At 37.8% G+C, this 23,487-nt stretch overlaps 1 protein-coding gene across 1 annotated transcript; it reads right to left on the bottom strand.

Annotated features, from left to right (window-relative positions):
* Positions 1–10,988: 10,988 nt before the first annotated feature.
* On the bottom strand, positions 10,989–18,778 carry LOC100891119. Its single transcript, XM_030993816.1, has 3 exons — positions 18,427–18,778; positions 12,125–16,746; positions 10,989–11,109 (listed from the first exon to the last, which is right to left on the bottom strand). The coding sequence occupies exons 1-2, from the start codon at positions 18,776–18,778 to the stop codon at positions 12,134–12,136; spliced, it is 4,965 nt and encodes a 1,654-aa protein (XP_030849676.1). The 3' UTR covers positions 10,989–11,109; positions 12,125–12,133.
* Between the last annotated feature and the right edge of the window lie 4,709 nt (positions 18,779–23,487).

Raw genomic sequence — 23,487 nt, forward strand, 5'->3', positions numbered from 1 at the left:
AATTAGATCGTTTTGGAATCTGTGGTTTGATAATTGTATGAAATAACAATGAAGAAAATTTTGCATTGTCTTAAAACCCGAAAGTCTTTCAAGAAAAGGGATAACTTTAGTCTGTTGTTGATTAGAAACTGTTCTGGTAATTGTGATTTAAGTAATAATTGTAACAAAAGTAAATATGTGTAGTAGGAACACTTCATATATATATATATATATATATATATATATATATATATATATATGTTTACATTGAACTGTAATAATGCTCACTTTAATGCTATAATGGCATACATGTATGTTGCAGGGACTAAATCTCAGTAGCAAATATTGTTTTAACACACAAATCAGAGAGCATTTTGTACGAGCTCTGTTTTGGTTTGGGTAAATACACTTTCAAATGGCACTCGGTTTGATCATTACATTGTCACTGAAATCATTGATCCCCATGCCTGCACTTTTGTTAATTTGTATGTTGATTTGTCACTTGACTTAATTATTCATAAAAGTCATTTTATTAGTCTTGATATCAAAATATGAAATTCATCACATGTTATTAATAATGTTATTATTAATTTGTTAACAATTCTTGCTGATTGCAATTATGAAGTTGCCTTAATCTCGCTTATGTCTTTCAAACGTAAGATCTTAAGGAGAACATTTGCAATAACTGATTAATAAAGTTTGATATAGATTGTGTGTATGTAGATTTAAATTGCAAATCTAATAATGTAAACTTGTTTACTTCACTTTCCTTTATTTTTGTTAATACACAAGTTCCACACACATAACAATATGTTCCATAGGAAATATGTTATCATAAATAATTCTGGTCTTATTATCTATTTTCAAATACAGATTGAGCAAGGATGTTGCCAAAACCTGCACAATAGAAATCCGTCCCATTAAGCTTTTTTCAAATTTGATCATTATGTAATTGATAAAACACTATCTAAATCATTTAATAATTTGGGTCATCTAGTATTAAACATTTATTCAAAAATAATTAAAATTCAGTTTTTCGGTCCTGTAACTAGTTAAATATACTTGTTCATGCTTATTTTTTACTTTGAAAAGCGCATAGAGAAAATTTCGTTTCTCCTGCGCTTATAAATCAATCTTTAAAATTATTATTATAATCTAACATACAAATATTAGAGAGTTTATCACCTATTCGTTCAAATTTCAGACACATTCCGTTAGAATAAGTAATCATCATTAAAATCCAAACTAATTAAAGCTTTTCTGTACTAGTTTACAGGAGGGATTAGACCGCCCTGCAAGGTCACTGGACAGGTGGTTATCTCATCAAATCAGCTCTCAATTAACATAAGAAAAAGAGGATCATGGGGACCAATTGTCACCTATTAGGCATTGTTTGTTATATAGAGGGCGCAAGTAGCTACAAGTAGTGCAGTGGGCCATTAACTCAACAAAAGAAGAATAATTACTCATGCGTGAAAAACACTTTGTATATTTTGTATCTTCCTTCATGTTTACGCTGACGTGGTTATATCTGAAATATTTTGCATTTTCTTGCGATCACTTTTACTTTTTTTGTGGTTTTTAAGTTTTGGCAAATGAGAGTTATTTTGTGTGCATCGATGTGTTAACTGTTCTTGTATCATAGCCCGCCATTTTAAGAGATACAAAACTGGGGGAAACAAATGTAGGCTTGATAAGCACGTAATTTGCCTTAAACAGTCAAACGAGGGATAAAATTAAAGTAGACTTTGATTATTGCAACCATTATGACGAACACAGAATTTGGGTGAATCCCCGAACAGATATGATAAGATATCATAAATTATGTTTAATATCTCAAAGGATACATGCAAGACCTCAGTGTACAGTGTATTTCAAGTTGCATTGTCGAAGGATCATTTGCTGTTTTTGTCTTTTTTGTAGTAAAACTATTTGCGTCTGATTGTGTTTTTGTTTTCAAAGACCCACTGAAATTGACTAAAAAGTACGCCTTTTAAAACCAAGCATGAACAACAATTTTATATTCGTATTGTTTTTCGAGCGATTTATCAAGTTATTAAAAGCTATGGCTAAGTTCATACGTCACCCTATTTTATAATAAAATGAATCAGCAAAGTCTCCACAACAAATTAAAAATATATATCGTGCATCGATTGGTAATCATTTTATTGAAAAACATCAAATTTTGAGAAATCGGAGTCCTATAAGAGTCATATAATTTGTATGAAAGTTAATTTATATCATGGCTTAAAAGAAATGTTTGTGTTTGTTTGAGGTGGAAGCAAAAATAAATAAGAGTACATTACGTTGAACTAAGTCTTGTGTAATGACGAAGATCACTTTGGGTCCTGTTGATGAAAATTGTCATTATGATTGCAAAATCAAAATTAATTATCAACATTTCTTTCAAAAACAGGCTTTCCTGATCTCTTAAGAACAAAAACTGTCTCCGAGTAACATTTTAAAGAAATTCCCCAAGTTTTAATATGATTTCCAATGTCTTTTTTGCCAAGCTCATGCCAATATATAATTCGACCAAAACAAACTCGGACCATTCACATCGTCGAAAAGTACAATACTACTATTATTATTATAATTTTTATAATTATTATGATGATTGTTATTATTATTATTGATATGAATATTACTGTTATTATCATGTTTTATTATTTTTTACTATGATTCTATTGTTGTTATTACTGCTCTTATCATCATTATTGAAATTAACATTATTATTGTAATTATTGTGAATTACATTGAAAAGGGATCATCAAATGGACTCAAAATGATCTTTGAATACTAAAAATAAAAAACTTTTAAGTAATACATTTCAATTGAAAATTATTGTAATAGCTAAACTAATTAATACTTAAATGGTGGTGTGTTTCTGACAGGATGCAAATAAATTTTCAGCACGCTTTATTCACTGGTTGTCATCTTGTGTGCTGTTTGTGTATAAATATGTCGTTACATATGCATCATTTAAAATATAATCAATAACGCAATAAAAATTAAACTTAACTGAAGCCAATGTTTTTAAAGTGGGTTTAATCCGAAAAGATTCACAGAACTAACCGAACATGAAGATACAAGCAAAATAAAAAGCATGCAACTAATAAACTTTACTTCTTGTCAATATATAATTGGATTATGGTGTCTTTTAGGTGATCTATGTACACATCGGTGATTTTGTACTATACAAATGGCATTTTGAAATCACATCACGATGTCCTACAAAACAATGACAATGTCTACTTAATGACTCACTTTTTCCAATCCATATGTCAGTCTAGCGACGCCTTAATTAAAATATAATATTTTATATATACATGTATATGTATATCAACCTTTACAAAAGGAGGAACTTTGATAAAGCTACGCACCATTATTCTCTTATTTTCATTTATCACCATTGTTTATTTCATTTTAAACTTAGTCGCCAATGTTTATTGCATCCGTCAAATTCTTTTCATTTTACAAATGCACAAACTCACCATATAACCCCACCAAAATACACACAAAATATATATACAGAACATCCCTCAGAACCAAAACATAAACAAACTTTGTTTGGGAATCACTCAATAATTCAAAATCTGTTTTCAATAACTAGTACAACGCTGAAAAGCTCATTTGCTTCTCTTTCAATTACACATGGCCAATTTAAGATGGTATGAACAAGAAGTGTCATTAGCCCTGAAAAAACGAATGACTGCTACATTTGGTTCATATTGCTTTTATAAAGAAGAAAAAACAATTATTGAATTATTTATCATTGAAAATACAGATCATTTAAAGGCGAATAATCTCAACTTTCAGTTGGCGCCGTATTAATATTGGCTCCAAATATTACATTTGTAAAGAGATTTGCAAATATGTATATATATATATATATATATATATATATATATATGGTTTACAAGTTAAAATACTAAACTCTCCATTGACATGAAACCGATTTGAATTAGATTACTCAACGCAGCCTCACGTGCTTTCCTTTTGTCTATATCAAAACGTGTAAATAAATTGTGATATAAACCTCTAGTTTCCGTTATTTTTAAATGATAGTAATAAAAGCAAATAAATCGTCTGGCTTTATTATCCAAAATTCTACTAATAAAAGTGGATATAAGATACCCACAACTGATTTTACCAACAATAGACCAGTAACCCTCGACCAGGGTGTAAGATCACAGAATATTTTCACTTGTTAAGTGTGATTTGAATTTGATGTATATTTTTGATTGAATACGTTTTTGGTTATTGTTTTGTGTCAACTCACAATTGTTTTATTAAATTTTTCTATTTGTAAGAATGTATATGTTTATAAGTATTTGTGTCCATAAACATGTAACATGTAAATAGAACGAATTTCCTTTGTTAAATGGACGATAAATAGGAACCATATGTCAAATGACGAGATTTGATTCGATAGAACATAGACGAAATTGATTTTTGTTATGCCCAGTCTTAATACGGCCCTAATTATGGCCTAGGTTCCCCATTTCTACAAATATCGTTTAGAACCACAAATGATAACGAAAATAAGTGTTAATATATTGGTTAGAAGAAGCCAAGTTGAGTCTCGAAACAGTCTCGCATCTAGAATTCCACATCAAACATATTCACTCGTCATCACAATTTACTGATTTGTTTTCTTATTTTATAGCTATTAATTCGAATTGGGCTATGTGTGTCAAAGTTGGGTTTCTCTTTGACTTACTCATTCTCTGTATTCTGGTCTAATTCATCTTCAAGTAAACAGCAAACATGATTTCTGGGTTTAGTTTCACGACTAATATGCCATTTTGAAGAAAACCATTATTCTATGCTTTATAACGTTTATGGAAACAGTATGTCCTTTTGTAAAAAGATCTCACTCAATCTAAGAAGTTGTCTTTTACTTGCAGATACGCTTCCGTTAAATCCACTAGGTTTGACCTCTTAAATGCCTTTCTTAAATCTGGGCGCTGGTGCGCTTTGTCTGTTCTGTTTCGCCATCTTGTGAGGAGCGTTTTGGTGCCTGCGTACGGCTTCCCACTCTCCTCGGAGCTGGCGTTATCCGAAACAAAATTCCCGTAATCGTTGACACCGAAGCCGCCAAGGGCGTTAACCAGTTTAAAAAATTGGTTTTTCTCTATCTGGTGACTTGATATGTCATCTATCATCTGGTCAGTAACTGTTGTAGGAGTTCTGAAGTAAAGTGGAAAAAAAAAAAAAAATTTCATCTGGCATTCTGATATTCTTTTAAATTTCACGCAAAGAAGAGCGCCAGTAAAAAAAAAAAGAGAGGATTTTTTCCCTCTTTATCTAATGATTAATCAATCGTTATAATAGTCATGTAAATATTCATTTGTTAATTTATTGATTCCTTTATTAAGTTAATAATTTTTATTTTTCTTATTTTACAATGAATGTAGTTATTTTCTCTTTGTTCTTTTACTTATTTGAATATTTGTTTTATTGTAATAGTGTACTTCTTTTTTTTCTTCTTCGTTTATTTACTAATTTAGCCTTTTTTTTTTATTCGATTAAATAACGTTTATAACCTCAAATGAATCAAGGGTGTGCTTTCCGGCTGCACTGAGGGTTCTTCCTCCTCTAGTTCCATCTCCTTTGGTTTCATTGGGGGTTCTGACTCCTCTGGTTTCATTGGGGGTTCTGACTCCTCTGGTTTCATTAGGGGTTCTGGCTCCTCTGGTTTTATTGGGGGATCTAGCTCCTGTATTTCCATAAGGGGTTCTGGCTCCTGTGGTTTCACTTCCGCTTGTTTTGGTTGATCTGATTGTGGGACTGTTTTAGGAAAAACATGTGCAAGATATGTGTATATAAATATATATTTACATTTATAAACCTATACATCTCTGTTAATGTCCACTTATCGACATAAAATGAATTACTAAAGACTAACTTGACCGCCTCGTCAAAGTTCAAATATCTGACGGTGCACTCCTCTCGATCGATGTAGTCATTGACTGACAAGCCTTTAGGCGAAGATAAATGATGTTTGAGCCGATACCCACCCACTATGCGCTTTGGCACTAAACCTATATGGGAGCAACGAAAATTATTGAAGGGGGGGGGGGTGCAGAAAACGGGCCTACAATTCTACCTACCAGTACTTCTTTTTCGATTTTTCTCCGAATAATCTGGGGGTATTAATAAGCAGATTTAAAATTCCTAGCAGACATGGGCACGCGCTCCCCAGAGAACCTAAGCGAAAACCCATTCTTAAAACCCTCAATCAACTTTTCTCCTTCTGCATGCGTATCGTACTATGTGCGAAGGAAAGGCAACATGCGAACTAACTTAATTAGAGTTTGCGCTTTATTGCAAGCAAACTCTCCGTGGGCGGCGGCTTCACATTTAATGCATTTATGCATGTATTGGCAAATTTTCCCTTTGATACATTTTCCGGCTGCATTAAAAGCAAAGCAGAAGCCTGGCCTTGATTGACAGCGGCTACTGGCCGAACCCGCTCCTCGGCGCTGACCCGAGCTCCACCCACCCCGAAGGACTGGCTGCCGCTGTTGATCTCCTTGGGGAAGGGGGGGGGGGGGGGAGGGAGTCAGGCAGGGCCGGAGAACGGGCCAGCCGGAGAGCGGCGACCGACCGATTAGTAGCCTCCTCGGTCCCTGCTGGAATTTAGGCATCGCCCAGCGATTTTTTTTTTTAGAAGTCGAGCAGGCTGTAGAGCCGCAGCGATGCCTGGGCGGTGCCCTGTCGCGATTTCCCGTCGGTCGCCGGTCGATTTTAGGAAAAAACTGGGTGATATCGCGGATTTTTTTCCGCGCGGTGTCCCGGCAGTGACCGATCGGTGACCCACCGATTCCCGAGCAGTCTCCCACCGGCCGCCGGCTGATTTTAAATATATTGCACGGCGACCGGCCAGTGATCGGCGGGGCTCCAAAATACGCTCGGTACCCGGCCGCTCGCCGTCCGGGCACAAATCGAGCGTTCGCCATCGAGAGATTTAGGTCAAAAAATCGAAGCCGCTAGGTCAATAGTCCACGTCCTGGACGATTTTTCATTGAAATTATTTGAATACAACCCCTTTAATGGCCTTGTAAATATAATTAATGTGAGTAAATTCATGAAACTTTCCTTGATATAAAACTGGCAACATCGTCGCCTTCATCTGTCATGTAAAGTGACGTAATTGCACCGAGTCGTACGCTGCTCTGATTGACAGGAACTGTCGACCAATCAGGATCGAGAGCAAGGGAGACTTGATTACGTGGGCGGAATATCAGTTCTCTTGAATCTGACGGGGAACTTGCCAAGATAAGGGAGTTTACATATACAATCTGCGCGTGGGCAGATAAAGGTCATTTGTACCAAAATGGTAAAACCCACAGAGATGAGTATGCGCTCATGAAAGTTATGTAACACTATTCATTTATGCACCAACGGTACATTCTATGATACGCAGGTGGAAGTATTCTGTTCAAGAGGTCAAACAAAAGGTATTCATGAAGCACATCTAGAACTTTGGCAGTTATTTTTCTAAGATGCTCAAAGTGGAACTTCTCTGTGGATATTTGGGGTCATTTGTACCATGTGCTATCTGTGAACTCCCTTATTCACTGGACTGTTGCGGGAGTACAGGCGCGTACGCCGGGGGGGGGGGGGGTGAACCCCCTTTGGGTTTTGTATGTGTGTATTTTTTTTATTTAAAAACAAAATAAATAAATAAAATATGCCAATGGCTGACCTAAAAAGTAGACTTAACCCCCCCCCCCCCCCCCAACGGAGTAAAATGTCAAATTTTCAAATTTCGAGACCAAAAACAAAAAATATAATAGTGTCTTCTAGAAAAAAGAATTGCAAATTTACAAGGCTGTTGATAAGGGAAGGATGCATTGTTGTCTGGTACCCCATTTCCCCATTTATTTTAGGGGTAGGGTTGCTTCATGCTACCCTGTATTTACGTCAACAAGCATATAATTAAAACAAAACTTATTTTACCTTTGAAGGTTTGCCTTATCTCAATGTCAGCCATGCATTCGTCCTGGAGAACACGTAATCGGCTGTTAACTTCATTCGTTTCTTCGCAAGTGTAATCCAGCTCAAAATCAAGACACTCGAAGGAAACAACATCCATGGTCTCGGTCTCAAGCATCTTCAAATATGAACAAAATCCAAAAAAAAAATAATGAAAAAAAATAACTAACAAAAACGATAATAATGTTGAAGACTGATCACAACAGATACAGGCTTGCATTTTTGAAGGAAAAGGCGATGCATGTACATAATCTAAGTTTTACAAATTGTAACCGGTGTGCTGCAAAACACATTGAGGGGTGCCGAGTAACAAATGTATTTTTGATAATGTCAAAATCGTAAGGTTTTATTTTTTTAACCGCTCTGTATTTTCATGAGAAAATGACGTTTTAAAAAGTTTTAAAATGATACTGGGAATGTTTTAGCCCGTGGAATGCAAAACGCTAAAAAGTGTTTAAATTTTAAAATAATTCGTTACTCAGATTATAATTTGCTATTCATAACATATTTTTGAGGAGAGCTCAAACAAAGAAGGCAATGATGAGAAACAAATAAATGTTTTTTTTTTTTGGTGCAGGACAAATGGGAGAGTTGTCTCGGTCTACAGTTACTATCCATTGACCAAATCACCAAATGGAGTTTGGCATAGATACAGTGTTCTCATGTTTCAAACATTCATATTAAAGGTATTACAAAGTGTTGGTATGGGGTCATGAATTTGGTTCAAATGAACATATTGGAAACATATGCGTTCCTACAATATTTAGGGATCGTTGTCCCGGTTGAAATCTAGTCTAAAGTGATGAATTTGTAAATAATAAACTCGTTTCGCTGTATAGCTCCCTCTCAAGGTCAAGATATTAATTTAGCTATAAAACAATGTTTCTTGACTAAAATCGACCAATTGGCTATTCCCATTTGAGATTATATATCACAACTACATACTCTGCGATTTTCATGGTCGCAGCTACTATTGAACGGCCGTAGGCGCTATTTGAAATTTATCAGAATTTACCGGGAGCACCAGTAAATTTTTTAATTCAATTTTTCTCAAAAGCAGAAGTGTTTTAGGGGCAAAATTTTCTAGTGCCTATAATACATCCAGAGGGGCATCCAAATATTTCAAAATTGTAAAGAATCACTATCCAGCCAATTTTCAAAATTTCCCAAAACTTTGTATTACCTTTAAACGCTCTTAGACTATAGGGCATGGGGTCAAAAGAGCTTCCTAAAATGATTTTTGTAGTCTCCTCCTTGTGACTACCTAAACTATGGCTTAAAATGTTGGTATTGTGTGTCTTATCAATATTCTGATAGTTCCCACTTCCAGAAGTGGAGCACTTCCAAAAAAATGGCGCCCAAAACAAAAGATCTAAAAACAAGCATTCCTTCATAAAAGGACTGCATCCGGTGCAAGTGATTTTCACTAATACAGGTGGTAATTGGTTTTAATCAGTGAATGTGCATGATACCGCTTTTGCGGTCTAAGTTCATATTCATTGTACAAAATATCTATAGGGAAGATTTAATATTTCACAAAACACTGTATAGTTGAGGAAATTTGCATGAAAATGACATTTTAAGCCAAAATACGTAAGTTTGACATTTTTCTGCAACAAAGCCTGTAATAATTTAATTATTCTGAATGAGGAAGTTCATTTACAAGCAATAAATATTACAATAAAAACAAACTACTTTGCTTTGTGCTGCTTCTTTAGTTTGATGAACAATACATACAGCATTCATTTAACTTAAGGCAGAGCCATGCTGCTGGGAGCTGTTAGGACCTGGTTCTCATAGCGCATGTTGTAGACTGCTGGGAGCTGCATGTTACTGGTGTTATGACTTGGTTCTTCTCATCTTTAGGCTACAAAGACAAAAAATGAAAAGCTTATTAGATATTTAGCTAACTTTAAAAGAATTATTAATAGTTTTATCATGCTGCTGTATTTTAATGTGAAGGTGAACTGTGCGGCATTTCACAATACACTGTATAGTTGATGAAATTTGAATGAAAATGACATTTTAAGCTAAAAATATGTAAATTTGTCATTTTTCTGCAACAAAGCCTGTATTGATTTAACAATTATTCTGAATTACGAAGTTCATTTACAAACAATGAATATTACAGTACAAAAACAATACATACTTCTTTCATGTCACCGGTGGTAATTACGGCCGATCCATGCTGCTGGGAGCTGTTGGGACTTGGTTCTATAGCGCATGTTGAAGTGCTGGGAGCTGTTGGGACCTGGTTCTCATAGCGCATGTTGTAGTGCTGGGAGCTGTTGGGACCTGGTTCTCATAGCGCATGTTGTAGTGCTGGGAGCTGTTGGGACCTGGTTCTCATAGCGCATGTTGTAGTGCTGGAAGCTGTTGGGACTTGGTTCTCATAGCGCATGTTGTAGTGCTGGGAGCTGTTGGGACCTGGTTCTCATAGCATATGTTATAATGCTGGGGACTTGGTTCTCATAGCACATGTTGTATAGTGCTGGGAGCTGTTGGGACTTGGTTCTCATAGCGCATGTTGTAGTGCTGGGAGCTGTGGGGACCTGGTTCTCATGTCATCATCTTTAGGCTATAAAGACAAAATAGTAAAGAAAATGATAAGAATATAAGATATTGGGCTAATTTTAAAAGAATTATTCATACTTTTAACATGCTGCAGTATTCTAATGTAAAGGTGAACTGTGCAGCATTTCACAATACACTGTATAGTTGATGAAATTTGAATGAAAATGACATTTTAAGCTAAAAATATGTAAATTTGTCATTTTTCTGCAACAAAGCCTGTATTGATTTAACAATTATTCTGAATTACGAAGTTCATTTACAAACAATGAATAGTACAGTACAAAAACAATACATACTTCTTTCATGTCACCGGTGGTAATTACGGCCGATCCATGCTGCTGGGAGCTGTTGGGACTTGGTTCTCATAGTGCATGTTGAAGTGCTGGGAGCTGTTGGGACCTGGTTCTCATAGCATACGTTATAATGCTGGGGACTTGGTTCTCATAGCACATGTTGTAGTGCTGGGAGCTGTTGGGACTTGGTTCTGATAGTGCATGTTGTAGTGCTGGGAGCTGTGGGGACCTGCATGGTTCTCATGTCATCATCTTTAGGCTATAAAGACAAAATAGTAAAGAAAATGATAAGAATATAAGATATTGGGCTAATTTTAAAAGAATTATTCATACTTTTAACATGCTGCAGTATTCTAATGTAAAGGTGAACTGTGCAGCATTTCACAATACACTGTATAGTTGATGAAATTTGAATGAAAATGACATTTTAAGCTAAAAATATGTAAATTTGTCATTTTTCTGCAACAAAGCCTGTATTGATTTAACAATTATTCTGAATTACGAAGTTCATTTACAAACAATGAATATTACAGTACAAAAACAATACATACTTCTTTCATGTCACCGGTGGTAATTACGGCCGATCCATGCTGCTGGGAGCTGTTGGGACTTGGTTCTCATAGCACATGTTGTAGTGCTGAGAGCTGTTGGGACCTGGTTCTCATAGCGCATGTTGTAGTGCTGGGAGCTGTTGGGACCTGGTTCTCATAGCGCATGTTGAAGTGCTGGGAGCTGTTGGGACCTGGTTCTCATAGCATATGTTATAATGCTGGGGACTGGTTCTCATAGCACATGTTGTAGTGCTGGGAGCTGTTGGGACTTGGTAGCGCATGTTGTAGTGCTGGGAAATGTTGGGACCTGGTTCTCATGTCATCATCTTAGGCTATAAAGACAAAATAGTAAAGGAAATGATAAGAATGCAAGATATTGGGCCAACTTAAAACATTTATTATTTATAGTTTTAACATGCTGCATTATTCGCCTTCGTGTTACGTGTTACGTTCAAACCTTTAACTGGATCAGGCTTTGAATCCTGAATCACAATCGAAACAAGCACTACACTTACAGGTAAGTACACTTCCGATACTCTTGTGCCTGCTGGATGTGCATGGTTTAGTTACTATGGACTTGCATAAACATTTCGCTGGCTAATAGAGTTAAACTTAAAACAATGTTTTTCAACTTCAAGTTGGTTGCTTAGCACAAAGCCTGACTGTTCTTACTAGATGATAATTATTTATTATTTATGGGATATATGAGTTTTTGCTACCTACCTGAACATGTTAAAATAACTCCTCTTCTTCAAAGTTCTCCTCATCGTCACAGTTGTCACCTTCATCAGCTTCTGCTTCTTCTTCTTCTCCAATGATTGGTTCCTCACCTGGCACAGCCATGTTGTCGCAGTTCTTGCACTCACACAGTTCTGTGCAGGGAAGGCCCAAAGGCGCACAACACTGGGCATCTACTCCTGTGACTTTACATTTGGACTTTTTGCACTTGCATGAAGTAAGTTCAAGGATGCTCTGTTGAGCAGGTTGCATATCCATCCAGTCTATTCGAAGCCCTCCATCGACCGATTGCCAACCTCGCCCAACTGGTGACGGAACATCTGGCTGGCTCTCAAGGCAGCGCCTCCAAATAGCAGTTTGATAGTTGGCCCTTTGGATGTGCTTCATGAGGGCATCCTTGTTTGGTGGCATAATGTCTTCTTGTCTCGTCGCCATGGAAAAAAAAGCATATCTTGCTTCATTCACCTTACTGATTTCCTTCATCCCATACAACTTGCAAACAAACTCCTCCAGAGTAGAAACCAGGTCATCAGTAAGGGTGAATGCTTTCCCAAGCTCCTGAAATGCCTTGATAAACTTTGTAGTCTGCGACATCAGCGTAAAGGGCTTAGTCTTCCCCCGTCCATACAAAGCACTGACGGAATCACAACCTGTGAATGGGTGCAGGCCTACGATTGCATCGCTGACTTGATCTCCAAGATGACATTGAATGGCGTTCAAATTGATTGTCCGTTCCTTATCTTGCTTGCCAGTATGGAAATACAACTTGGAACCCTCAAGTTGGGCAGCTATGCCAATGCCAATGACGAATACGTCAGTGTCCGGGCTCTTAATGATGATGTCCTTCCTACCCATGTTGCTGATGTACTTTGCGTGTAGCATCATCCTCGTGTCGGCTTCCTCTTGAGTAGTGTATAGCTCTGGAATCGCTTCACTGACCGTGGTACCACTACGACAAGATAACTTGTGGCATTCTTCAGAATGAGCCAGATATACATCAACTCCCTTGAATTCATCCTCACCACAAGCACTCCACGACTCATATAAAAACTTGGCAAAGTGTTGCTTATTGAAGCCATTTGCTAAGAATTTCTTCCATTGCTTTGGAACGGGTTGGTCTTGGTTTGTAATCTTTATACGCTGCGACCCACTTGCAGCACGCCTTTTTCTCTCTGCACCTTTGATGCTGACAGGTGGGTATGTGTCCGTGACAAAGTGGACTTGATCAGAACTGGAGTTTCTGGCTAGGTAGACTACATCCTTCAGGATTTTCTTGGCCAACTGTCCCATGGTAGCAGGCATCCGACTTGGTATTAGGCCTTGAAGCAATGCCATACCATCAACAATCCATACTGACTCCAGCAGTCGATCCACTGTTGGGGATGACTCTGGCAAATTTTCCAACTGGTGAAGGAGGGCAGCCTTGTTGTTCTTGACCAAACATCCATCTTCTTTACAAATGGCTGGTGGGTATGTGCTTAAGGAGTAACTGAGCATCTTGCGTTGGTCAACTTTGCGTACACGGCCTATGATGATGAGCCTTGCCAGTAACTCCCGGGCGCTCTTAAGCACAACTTCTCTCCCTTTAATGTTGACTTTTGCCTTGTCAGAATCGGCAAATGTCTTAAGTTTCATCTTGGTGATGGTCTTGTTAAGATCGGTATCTCCTTGTAGTCTGGTTTTGGCAAAGTTGATGAATGCTTTGTCCCCCTTCTCGCCTGCTTTCAGAAGATCTGAGCACACACTGACTGACGCAACAATGCCTGATGAGAGATGCACAAGATCATCAGCATCTGTCTCTCGATCGACCACAAAGGGATTTGTCATGCTGTTGATGGTACTCATGATATTGGCTACATCCTGCTGGTCCCTTGTCATTCTGCTTTTTGTTAAGTCTACTCTTTTTGAAGACTTCTCGCCCTTTCCAGCCATCACTTCACACTGTCTTGTGATCAGGGCTCTCTCGTGGTGGCCTCTGACCCAGCGGTTTGTCGCCCCTTGGTTGTTAGAGAACCCTTTTACACCGCCGCTGGTCTTCGTATCCCTATTGACTGTCTGCTCAATAGTCATGTCACATGCTACCTGAGCAAACCCATGACTGTCTTGGCGTTGCACTCCAAAGTGACCCTTCATCAACTCGTTGTAAATGTATGGATGAGTGGTTGGAAGTTGGCTCATCTCGATCCAATAAACTGGCAGGTACCGTGCATAATTTGTTCTGTCATAGGCAAACATCCAAGGAAGCAGGGCTCTGACTGAAGCAAGATGCAGTTGCCAATCTCCTTCTCGTGTTGCACGTATGAACAGGAGGATATTTCCAACCAAATCTAGATAGGAAGACCAAAATGTGAAAGTAGCATCCTTCTTTCCTTCTTCAATGAAATCTTTGTACTCCTTGACCATTGCTTGGTACAACTCTCCTTGAACTTGGTTGGTGAATTCACTTGGAAATGATCCCTGTAGAGATGCCACTACTTCTCTGTACTGATGCTGCCTCTCCTCTTCCAAGGAACCCATGAAGCTCTGCCAGCGCAAGCGATGAAGTGCTTCGGCCATAAGCTTATGGCATCTGATACTTCTATTGTAGTTGTGGCCATTCATCACACCAGTCACTGAGCCTGTAGCTACAACACCTGCCTCAATAAGAATATCTTGCAGTCCTGCCTCCTGAAATCGCTTTCCAATACAAGCGAGTGCCGTCATTGTTGTGTGGAAAGCCCCTAGTCGAATGACTATCTTCTTCAGAAATGTTGGTTCTTGCCAGCGAATTGTTTGAGCTTTGCAATAAATGGCCTGATCAACCACTATCACAATGGCTGGAAGTGCCAACTGATCTGCTATCTCCAGACTTCGGTGTAGTACTGTATGGACGGTGTTAAAATCTGTTGGGCTTGCATCTATCACTGGCAAGTAAGCTATTGTTGCCTTAGGAGGGATATTGGACGAAAGCAGTTGATTAAATCCAGTCCAAGATGGCAGTAGTCGTTCCTGTGACGATTTTGCAACATAGAAGGCTGCATCCTTTTCTTTGTTAGAATGTAGAACATCATCGTACTGACTCATCTCAAGCGCCACAGAATCATCAAATGCCTCTGGCGATGACTTCCTCTGGCCAGTGAATCTCACCAGTATTGTAGCAGGTGCAGGCAAAGATCGTTGTCTTGTCTTCTTCATACTCTGAGCTGGTAAAGCTTGAGGGATTACAGCAGCAAGATGTGCATGTTGTACAGCTATCCCATTGGTATTATGTGTCGTCCCTTTTCCTGAAAGTGTTCTTTCCCCGAAGTCGTTATTGTCCCAGACTAAAGTAGTGTAGGATGACTTTTCCAGACTGGACGGAAGCTTACTTGAACCTTTCTCTATCTCCTGCAGCCCTAGAGCCGTATCATGCTCCAAAACATTAGTGTGCGACACACAATATCCAAAACCGTTAAGTAGCCCAATCAGCTGTGATGAACCACTCAAATGACGCATTGCCATTGATAGAGATGTATGCTTGGGCATCATCTTCCTCCCCTTTGTAGCCATGTAGATAATATCTTGACAAATTGTAAGGATACGACGATCTTCTGCTGCTCCTATCTTGACTTTCTCCTCTTCTTCTGGATCCTCAGAAGCACCTACAACCCATGCTAGAAAATTGTACAGCTTGGTGGATACTATTGTGCGTGCAGAATCCAATGTTAAATCAGATGATGTTGGAGGCCATGGTAGACTGGTCCTGGTCTGCATGACATCGTCCTTTAGGTCCAGTGCAGAGGCGTAGCGATCTCGAAGTGAGGCCATTGGAGGTTTGGATCGTCTACCATTCCCGCCCTTTTGTCGCTTCGTTGGAGGTTCTATGCTTTCATCAACGTCTGTGATGTCTGTGTCAGTATCAGATAGGGCGTCTGTATCAGTGGTGGTGTCTGTTTCTTCTCCTTCAGAACCAACTGCTCCTGGCACAAGGTCTTCAGTTGATAGCGTCTCGACATACACCATTTCACTTGCATACCTCTTCTTAGGCTGAAGAAAGCAGAGTTGTGGATACTTTCGTTTCAGGCGTTGTTTTAGGCTGTAGGTCTTGTAATTTGATGCATCTTTAGACTCAACATCTTTAACAGCTTTTACAAACAATCTTCTCAGTGCTGTCATTCTATATATTTGCTTCTCTTGTATGATCTTCTTGTCTACAACATAACTGCAAAATGTAAGGAATGCCTTTCCATACTTCTGCTCCTTGATGGGCTCAACACTTTTCCTTGATTGGTAGACAGTATAGCTCCTGAAACAACTGCGATGATACCTGACCTCTATTGCTACACAGTCTCTGTCCTGGATCTGAAGAAGAATGTGGTCGTCCTTCTTGTCTTTAGCAGCTGTTGCTACTTTTCCACCATCTGGCTGTTGACACAGCATTAATGGTTCCTTCTTTTTCTTCCCCTCAGAGTCCTTATGAGTTTTATTTTGTCGACAGATGATGCAAATCTTTGGTAGAATGTGGGCAGAGACAGAGGGCTGCTTTGAAGCACCAGCAACACTGGAGTTTGACCGTAAGCGTCTTATTGCTGAGGCTGAGGACGGACCTGGAGCTTGACCGCCTGCACTTGACGTAGAAGGCTCCAATTCTGTACAAATAAATGAAAATTGAGAGAAATGGGTGATTTTCACAATTCAAATAATGTTTGAACAATTATGCAAGCAGGTTAAATAAAAATTCATAGTCATAACAGTAAAAATATAATTTATTGATTTAACAAATATCAGCTGTATTCAAAACTGTACTTGTAAAGTTAAAAAAACAGGCTGTATTGGACAGAGTTAAGCACAAGGAGAAAGAAATTAGACACTAAGACATTATATTATAATGCATTTGTATGTGAACATCCCATTTAAATTTAAGCACAATTAAAATTGTAATGTGTTCAAAGTAATCAAAGGTTAAAATTGCCACAAAAAAAAATTGGCCATAGCTTCGCTGTCTGACGGCTTTTTAGACAAAAGCCGTCAGAAAACTAAGACATTATATTATAATCATTTGTATTTGAACATCCCATTTAAATTTAAGCACAAATAAAATGTTAAGGTGTTCGAAGTAGTGCTACGAAGCAATCAAAGGTTAAATTGAAGGTTAAAATTGCCCCCCCCCCAAAAAAAAAAAAAAAAAAAAAATTAAAAAAAAAAATGGCCATAGCTTCGCTGTCTGACGGCTTTTTAGACAAAAGCCGTCAGAAAACTAAGACATTATATTATAATCATTTGTATTTGAACATCCCATTTAAATTTAAGCACAAATAAAATGTTAAGGTGTTCGAAGTAGTGCTACGAAGCAATCTAAGGTTAAATTGAAGGTTAAAATTGCCCCCCCCCCCAAAAAAAAAAAAAAATTAAAAAAAAAATGGCCATAGCTTCGCTGTCTGACGGCTTTTTAGACAAAAGCCGTCAGAAAACTAAGACATTGTATTATAATGCATTTGTATGTGAACATTCCATTTATGATTTAAATTTAAGCACAAATAAAATTTTAATGTGTTCAAATACAAAGCAATCAAAGGTTAAAAATTGCCCCCCAAAAAAATTTGCCATAGCTTCGCTGACTGACGGCTTTTTAGACAAAAGCCGTCAGAAAACCAAGAAATTATATTTATAATGCATTTGCATGTGAACATCCCATTTAAATTTAATCACAAATAAAATGTTAAGGTGTTCAAAGTATTCAAATCAATCGAAAGTTAAAATTGCCCCCCCCAAAAAAAAAAAAAAAAAAAAAAAAAAAAAATGGCCAAGCCCAGTTATAGCTAAAAAACTAAGTCTAGATTTCTAGGCTATTGAACACTTTTTGTTATAGGCCTAGGTCTAGAATCGATTTATTTTTAGCTGCAAATTAAGTGCAAGACTAAATTAGACCTAGCTCTGTGCTTGTTTACAACTGTGAACATTTTTGACCCGTAACTCCGGCGTGGAGATACTCTAAAATCTAGACCGTCTTCTTGTTCAAACCAGTGGCAGTGACTGTGAAAACGTGTAGAGGTCTAGCCTAGGCCTGAGCCTCGGAAATATAGTCTACTATTAAAAAAAAAAGATTTAAAATTGACACGAAACAGATAAGAAAGATAACGACTTTTAAATCATGACCGTTATTTGAGCAACTGTGGAAGTTTTAGATGAATTTTGATGTGTTAGTCTGTAGAGTAGGGTTTCTCCACGCCGGAGTCACGGGTCAAAAATGGTCACACTCACACTCACAGTTGTGAACAAAATTTTGAATGAAAAGAATTCGCGCAAGTTAAGTTAAATGTATGGCTTACCTAAAGTTTGACATGATGCAGCGTCTGTTTTTTGTTTGTCTTTGTTGAGTTTCCCTCTCTCTTGCTTGGATGAATCTGTGAAATAGCGATAGCACGTCGGGTGATATCCACCACTTTCTGGTACTGGTAAGCCTACAGCAGTATCGACCAGTGCATCAGGTCCAACTTCGCGTAAAAAGGCTCTCGCTATATCAGCCTGATACCCCACTAAATCTTTCCAAATATTCACACTGCTTACAAATGTGTTCCACCGTGTAGTCGTGAAAGGTTTGAGATCTTCGGAAACACTAGAGCAATGAGCAAAACATCGATTTTTTGACGAATTTCGATAAGATTTTGCACCGACAGACATGATTACGGCAAACAAAGCGCCTGTATGTACACGTGACTCGCAAAAACGCAGTACCAAAGCCGGTTAATACAACTTTTCTGATTGGCGGACTAGCGATAATCTGTCATTTTGTCAATCTGATGGGCCAATCAGATGAGTTTATAGTCTTAGCAACGTAAGTGGATTAATTACGCGATTTAATTGGACGATTTTATTGCAATAATATTAACCCTTTTTTATCAAAATATTAAACAATGACCCAACTCCCAGTGTGGGAACTAACAAATTTATTTCCTAAAAATATAATGCTTATTTCTTAGATAAGTTTCAGGTAGTCACAACATGTGGAGTACAAGACAAGCGTTAAAATCGGCTCGCCCTATGGTCTATCTTATTAAAGGTCCAATTTATTGATAACTAGCGCCATTATGCTCCTCGTATTGGTCTGATTCCATACAAACGAGCTTATTATAGATGTTGGATACTGAGATTGCCCTATAATGCACCAATATGCCTTGTAAAATGACTGTACCTACCGATGCACGAGGTTCGGGATTTCCTTTCACAAATAGCATCTCACATGTGACTTCGGCATCCTGGCCGATTTTCCTCATAGTGAATGTTGTTTCATCCTTAACGCACACGTTGTTCTTCTTCTCCCATTGTGCCCGAAGGCGCTACGGAACGACAGAGGGAGGATATAAATCCGTTATTATACACAAATTGCATGCGATCATAATGCGATATATCCGTATTTTGTGTTAGGGGTTTATGCATCTACCAATACGTATATGAACAGCCTTGGCAAGGACAGTTAAATTCTATCCTGAACAAATGAAAATAATCATCATTTGTTCCCGAATTTTCCATTTACACTGCGAAAATCGGTGAAACTTGAAAGTTAAAAGAACAAAAACATTGGAAATTGATTTTTCTATTTCGTTCTTCATCCTGTTCGCCGGAAACACGGTAATGTGAGACAAATCGACGATTTGATGTTGCAGTGAAAATGCATCTAGTCTCTACAAACGCTGGTACGTGGGATAATACTACAATGCCCCTCTCTCTCTCCCTCTCTTTAATACGAACCTTTGTAACGAAGGGACGAGTTGTGTTTCGAAAACTTGGACAATAAATTGTATTTATTATTCGGCAGAAATATGTATTTATACACATCTTACAGCGTCATTACACTGACATAAGTAGTTTTAAAAATGAGTAATTAAGTGAACATGGTCATTAGCAAGACATTTTGTGTCCTGTTAACGAATGAATAATGTAATTACTGTCCTCTATGCTTGTAGGCGGAGGAAACCGAAATGCTTCCTAATAACTTATCATTAATCATTAGTTTAATCATATAGTTACAGTGTTTGGGATTCATGGTTCGGGTTAGCGTTAGGGTAGTATACTAGTTTTTGTTGTAAATCTACCATTACTGGTTATGAAAGATGTCACGTTAATACAACATGTACGTTTATAATTATTATCTACAGTGTGAGTCAAAAAAAAGTTTAGACCTAGAAAATTGCTTATTATTTTTTAAATCATCTATAAACAGTGCATTATTATACATCTTATGAAAGAGTGTTTTATCCAAAATCATTTGGTACCATTTTAGTGTTGTATGTGTTCACGCTTGGATGAACAGGAGGCATTGTTTGCGAGAGTGCAAAAATCGGCTTGCGCCAAAGTTGCTTATGTGATGTCTGAATAAAATATTTGGGATTTGGGTATTAATTCGGTTTTTGCAAATCCAAATAACATCCCTAACAAAATTAATCATGCCACACATATCAAAACTCGAATATCAAATATCAACGAACATTTTGTGCGCGTGTGTGTGGGTGTTTGTGACTTTGCCCTTTGCCAAAAGCATATGCAATGCATTTCATTTGATACATTCGATTCATTCTGTCACTCCGCTAATCCCAACATAATACATACTGTAGGCATCATTGTGGCGCAAGTCGATTTTTGCACTCTCGCAAACAATGCCTCTTGTTCATCCAAGCGTGATTACATACCACACACAAATGGTACCAAATGATTTGGGATAAAACACTCTTTCATAAGATGTACATGTATAATAATGTACTGTTCATAGGTGATTTAAAAAATAATAAGCAATTTTCTGGGTGTAAACTTTTTTTTGACTCACACTGTGCGTGTGCATGGATGCGCGCGTGTATGTGTAGGTTAACGTGTTAGTATTCTTAGTGAGAGTTAAACGAAAGAAGGATATTAACTGAAGTTATTAATGAATATTACCTTTCCAATTTCACCGAATGGATAGTAAAAGTTCACACGTAGAATGGGCCTTCTGTTCTCGGGCATGCCACATGGGAGAAAGGCTAGTAGTGCAACGCGTTTTCCCTTGCACATGTCATCTTTCATTGAGGCTGTAAACGAACCTGGTTCGATTATATCAAAGATCAGTTTGCCTTTCTCGATTTGGTACTCGGGGGGTGATAGTTCTCGACGAATAACTTGTTTTTTTCCTTTAAAAAAGACCAAACAAATATTTCAGGTTAGAAGAGGCAGTGTGTGGCGCAATAGATCGTCACACGCGCGGGTTTGTAAATCACCTTGAGGAGACCAGCACCTTAACTCATATCCTGCCACAAGGCTGCATGCACGCTATCGTTATAGTGCTTTGTACATGCAAGCGAGCCATTGCTTTGCTACCTTGTGCATGATTGCATGCTTTCGTAATAGCAGTTATTGTTCATGCTCATTGTACTGTGCTGTATGTTTTGCACGCGCTATTCATAGAACCATCGGGTTAAACATTTTATCTCAAAATAAACTCGGCACGGGGGATTTGGGGCTTGGCACAATGGGGATTAGCCCTGTGGCATGATACGAGTTAAAGGGGAGCGCCACCCTGATATTGAATATTATGCGCTGTACAGAAACGTGTTATTATTATTATTACGGTTGCAGCGGAGCTAAAGGTAACGTAGTAATATACAAAGTCCTTCGGAAGAGCACCAAAGACGTTATATCATAACATTAGTTTTACATGAAGTGCATACAATTTTGTTAAGTGCAAAGGGGTTTAAAACCATGAATATTCGTACCATCAGAAGCTTTGTCTGGTTTTGAGTAAACGACAAGTTTCCCTTCTCCTCTGCGTGCGGCTGGCGTAAGTTCTGCACAATGACTCAAACTCAACTGTACTGTAAATCCCTTGGGGATTTCAGTAACTTCAGCAGTTGGGCAAATCGACACCTCATTTTGTTCGGATAATCCTTTCATCAAGTCGGCTTTTGTAGAGTATCCAACTATTGACAAGAAATGAAGAGTTTCATTCCAAAAGGAGCTAAATCCACTTTGGGTACTTCTGAGTAAATCACCTTTTTTTTTTATTTCTCCACTTTCCCTTTAGCCATGGACCTTAATGTTGTTATATATTTTAAAGGTGTCACCCTGGACCAATAATATATGATAAGAAAAAATCTACCAGTTTTCCCTGATTTTTACTAAATTTTTAGAATTTTTGTTTTCGTGGATTTAGCTCCTTTTGGAATGAAACATGATATTGTACCTGGAAAATTTCATATTTTCTCAATAAAGTCACTGAAATGTATTCAAATTTAGTAGCAAACCTTTCCTTTTAAATAATAATAGTGAAATCGCAACTAAAAACACCTTTTGAAAAGAAAGTAAACAACATATCACATTTTCATTCCAAAAGGAGCTAAATCCGTTTCATTTCAAAAGGAGCTAAATCCATGTTTCATTCCAAAAGTCCAGGGTGATACCTTTAACATATATAACAACATGAAGGTACATTGCTAAAGGTAAAGTGGAGAAATAAAAAAGGTGATTTCCTCAGAAGTACCCAAAGTGGATTTAGCTCCTTTTGGAATGAAACCGATTTGGATTTAGCTCCTTTTGGAATGAAACATGATATTGTACCTAAAATTTTTCATACTTCCGGGTGAAATTTTTGAATGTAATATAGTGCATTTTGTCCCCATGTAGGATAACATTATTTTAAGACAAATAACTCCATTTTGATAAAATATGGATTTAGCTCCTTTTGGAATCAAGCTCTTCAAATACAAAGGAGCAATTCCGAACGATAATAACATACATTCGTATACAATATAGGAACTTTTTTGATTTGCACGTTCACTAGTAGACTTCGACGTATGCGGTCACTTTTGAAGCAGTGCACATGCGCATTGACGAGCTCAGTGTTCGTAGCAGAATTCTCGAACGCGTTCGCCCTTGTTTTGCCGTCGTTCGCAAATTGTGACGGTACACGTTCGTAAACAATCTGTTGTAGGTACGAAACATCGCATTGAAGTCACAAAATGGACCCGATTGACCAAATTCTGGAACTGGAGAGTGATGGAAGCGTGAATTCTCTTAAGTTAACACATTTTCGTGTCTGTAATTTTCCTTAAATCAAAATTGTTGCAGAATAATTCATAAAATGAACACATTTTATTTATGCATCATTAATCTGTTGCAGCATAATTTGTAGAACAGTCCCATGCACCGAATTTGGTGTTGGATCTTTAGCTATTCGATCGAATTTTGCGCTCACTATGCGAGCGTCGTAGTTGAAAAGTCGAAAAGATAACGAACGGCAGTCCCTTTTGAACGTGCACATCGAAAAGTCCCTAATATCGCGGATACGTTATTGAGATTTGAGGTTTAGGGCTTGAAATCTAGTAATAAAGGAAATAACAACATTGCTGTATTTACGTAACACA

This window comes from Strongylocentrotus purpuratus, unplaced genomic scaffold (genome assembly GCF_000002235.5).
Source record: "Strongylocentrotus purpuratus isolate Spur 01 unplaced genomic scaffold, Spur_5.0 spur5_scaffold_20, whole genome shotgun sequence".
In the NCBI taxonomy this organism is placed as follows: domain Eukaryota; kingdom Metazoa; phylum Echinodermata; class Echinoidea; order Camarodonta; family Strongylocentrotidae; genus Strongylocentrotus; species Strongylocentrotus purpuratus.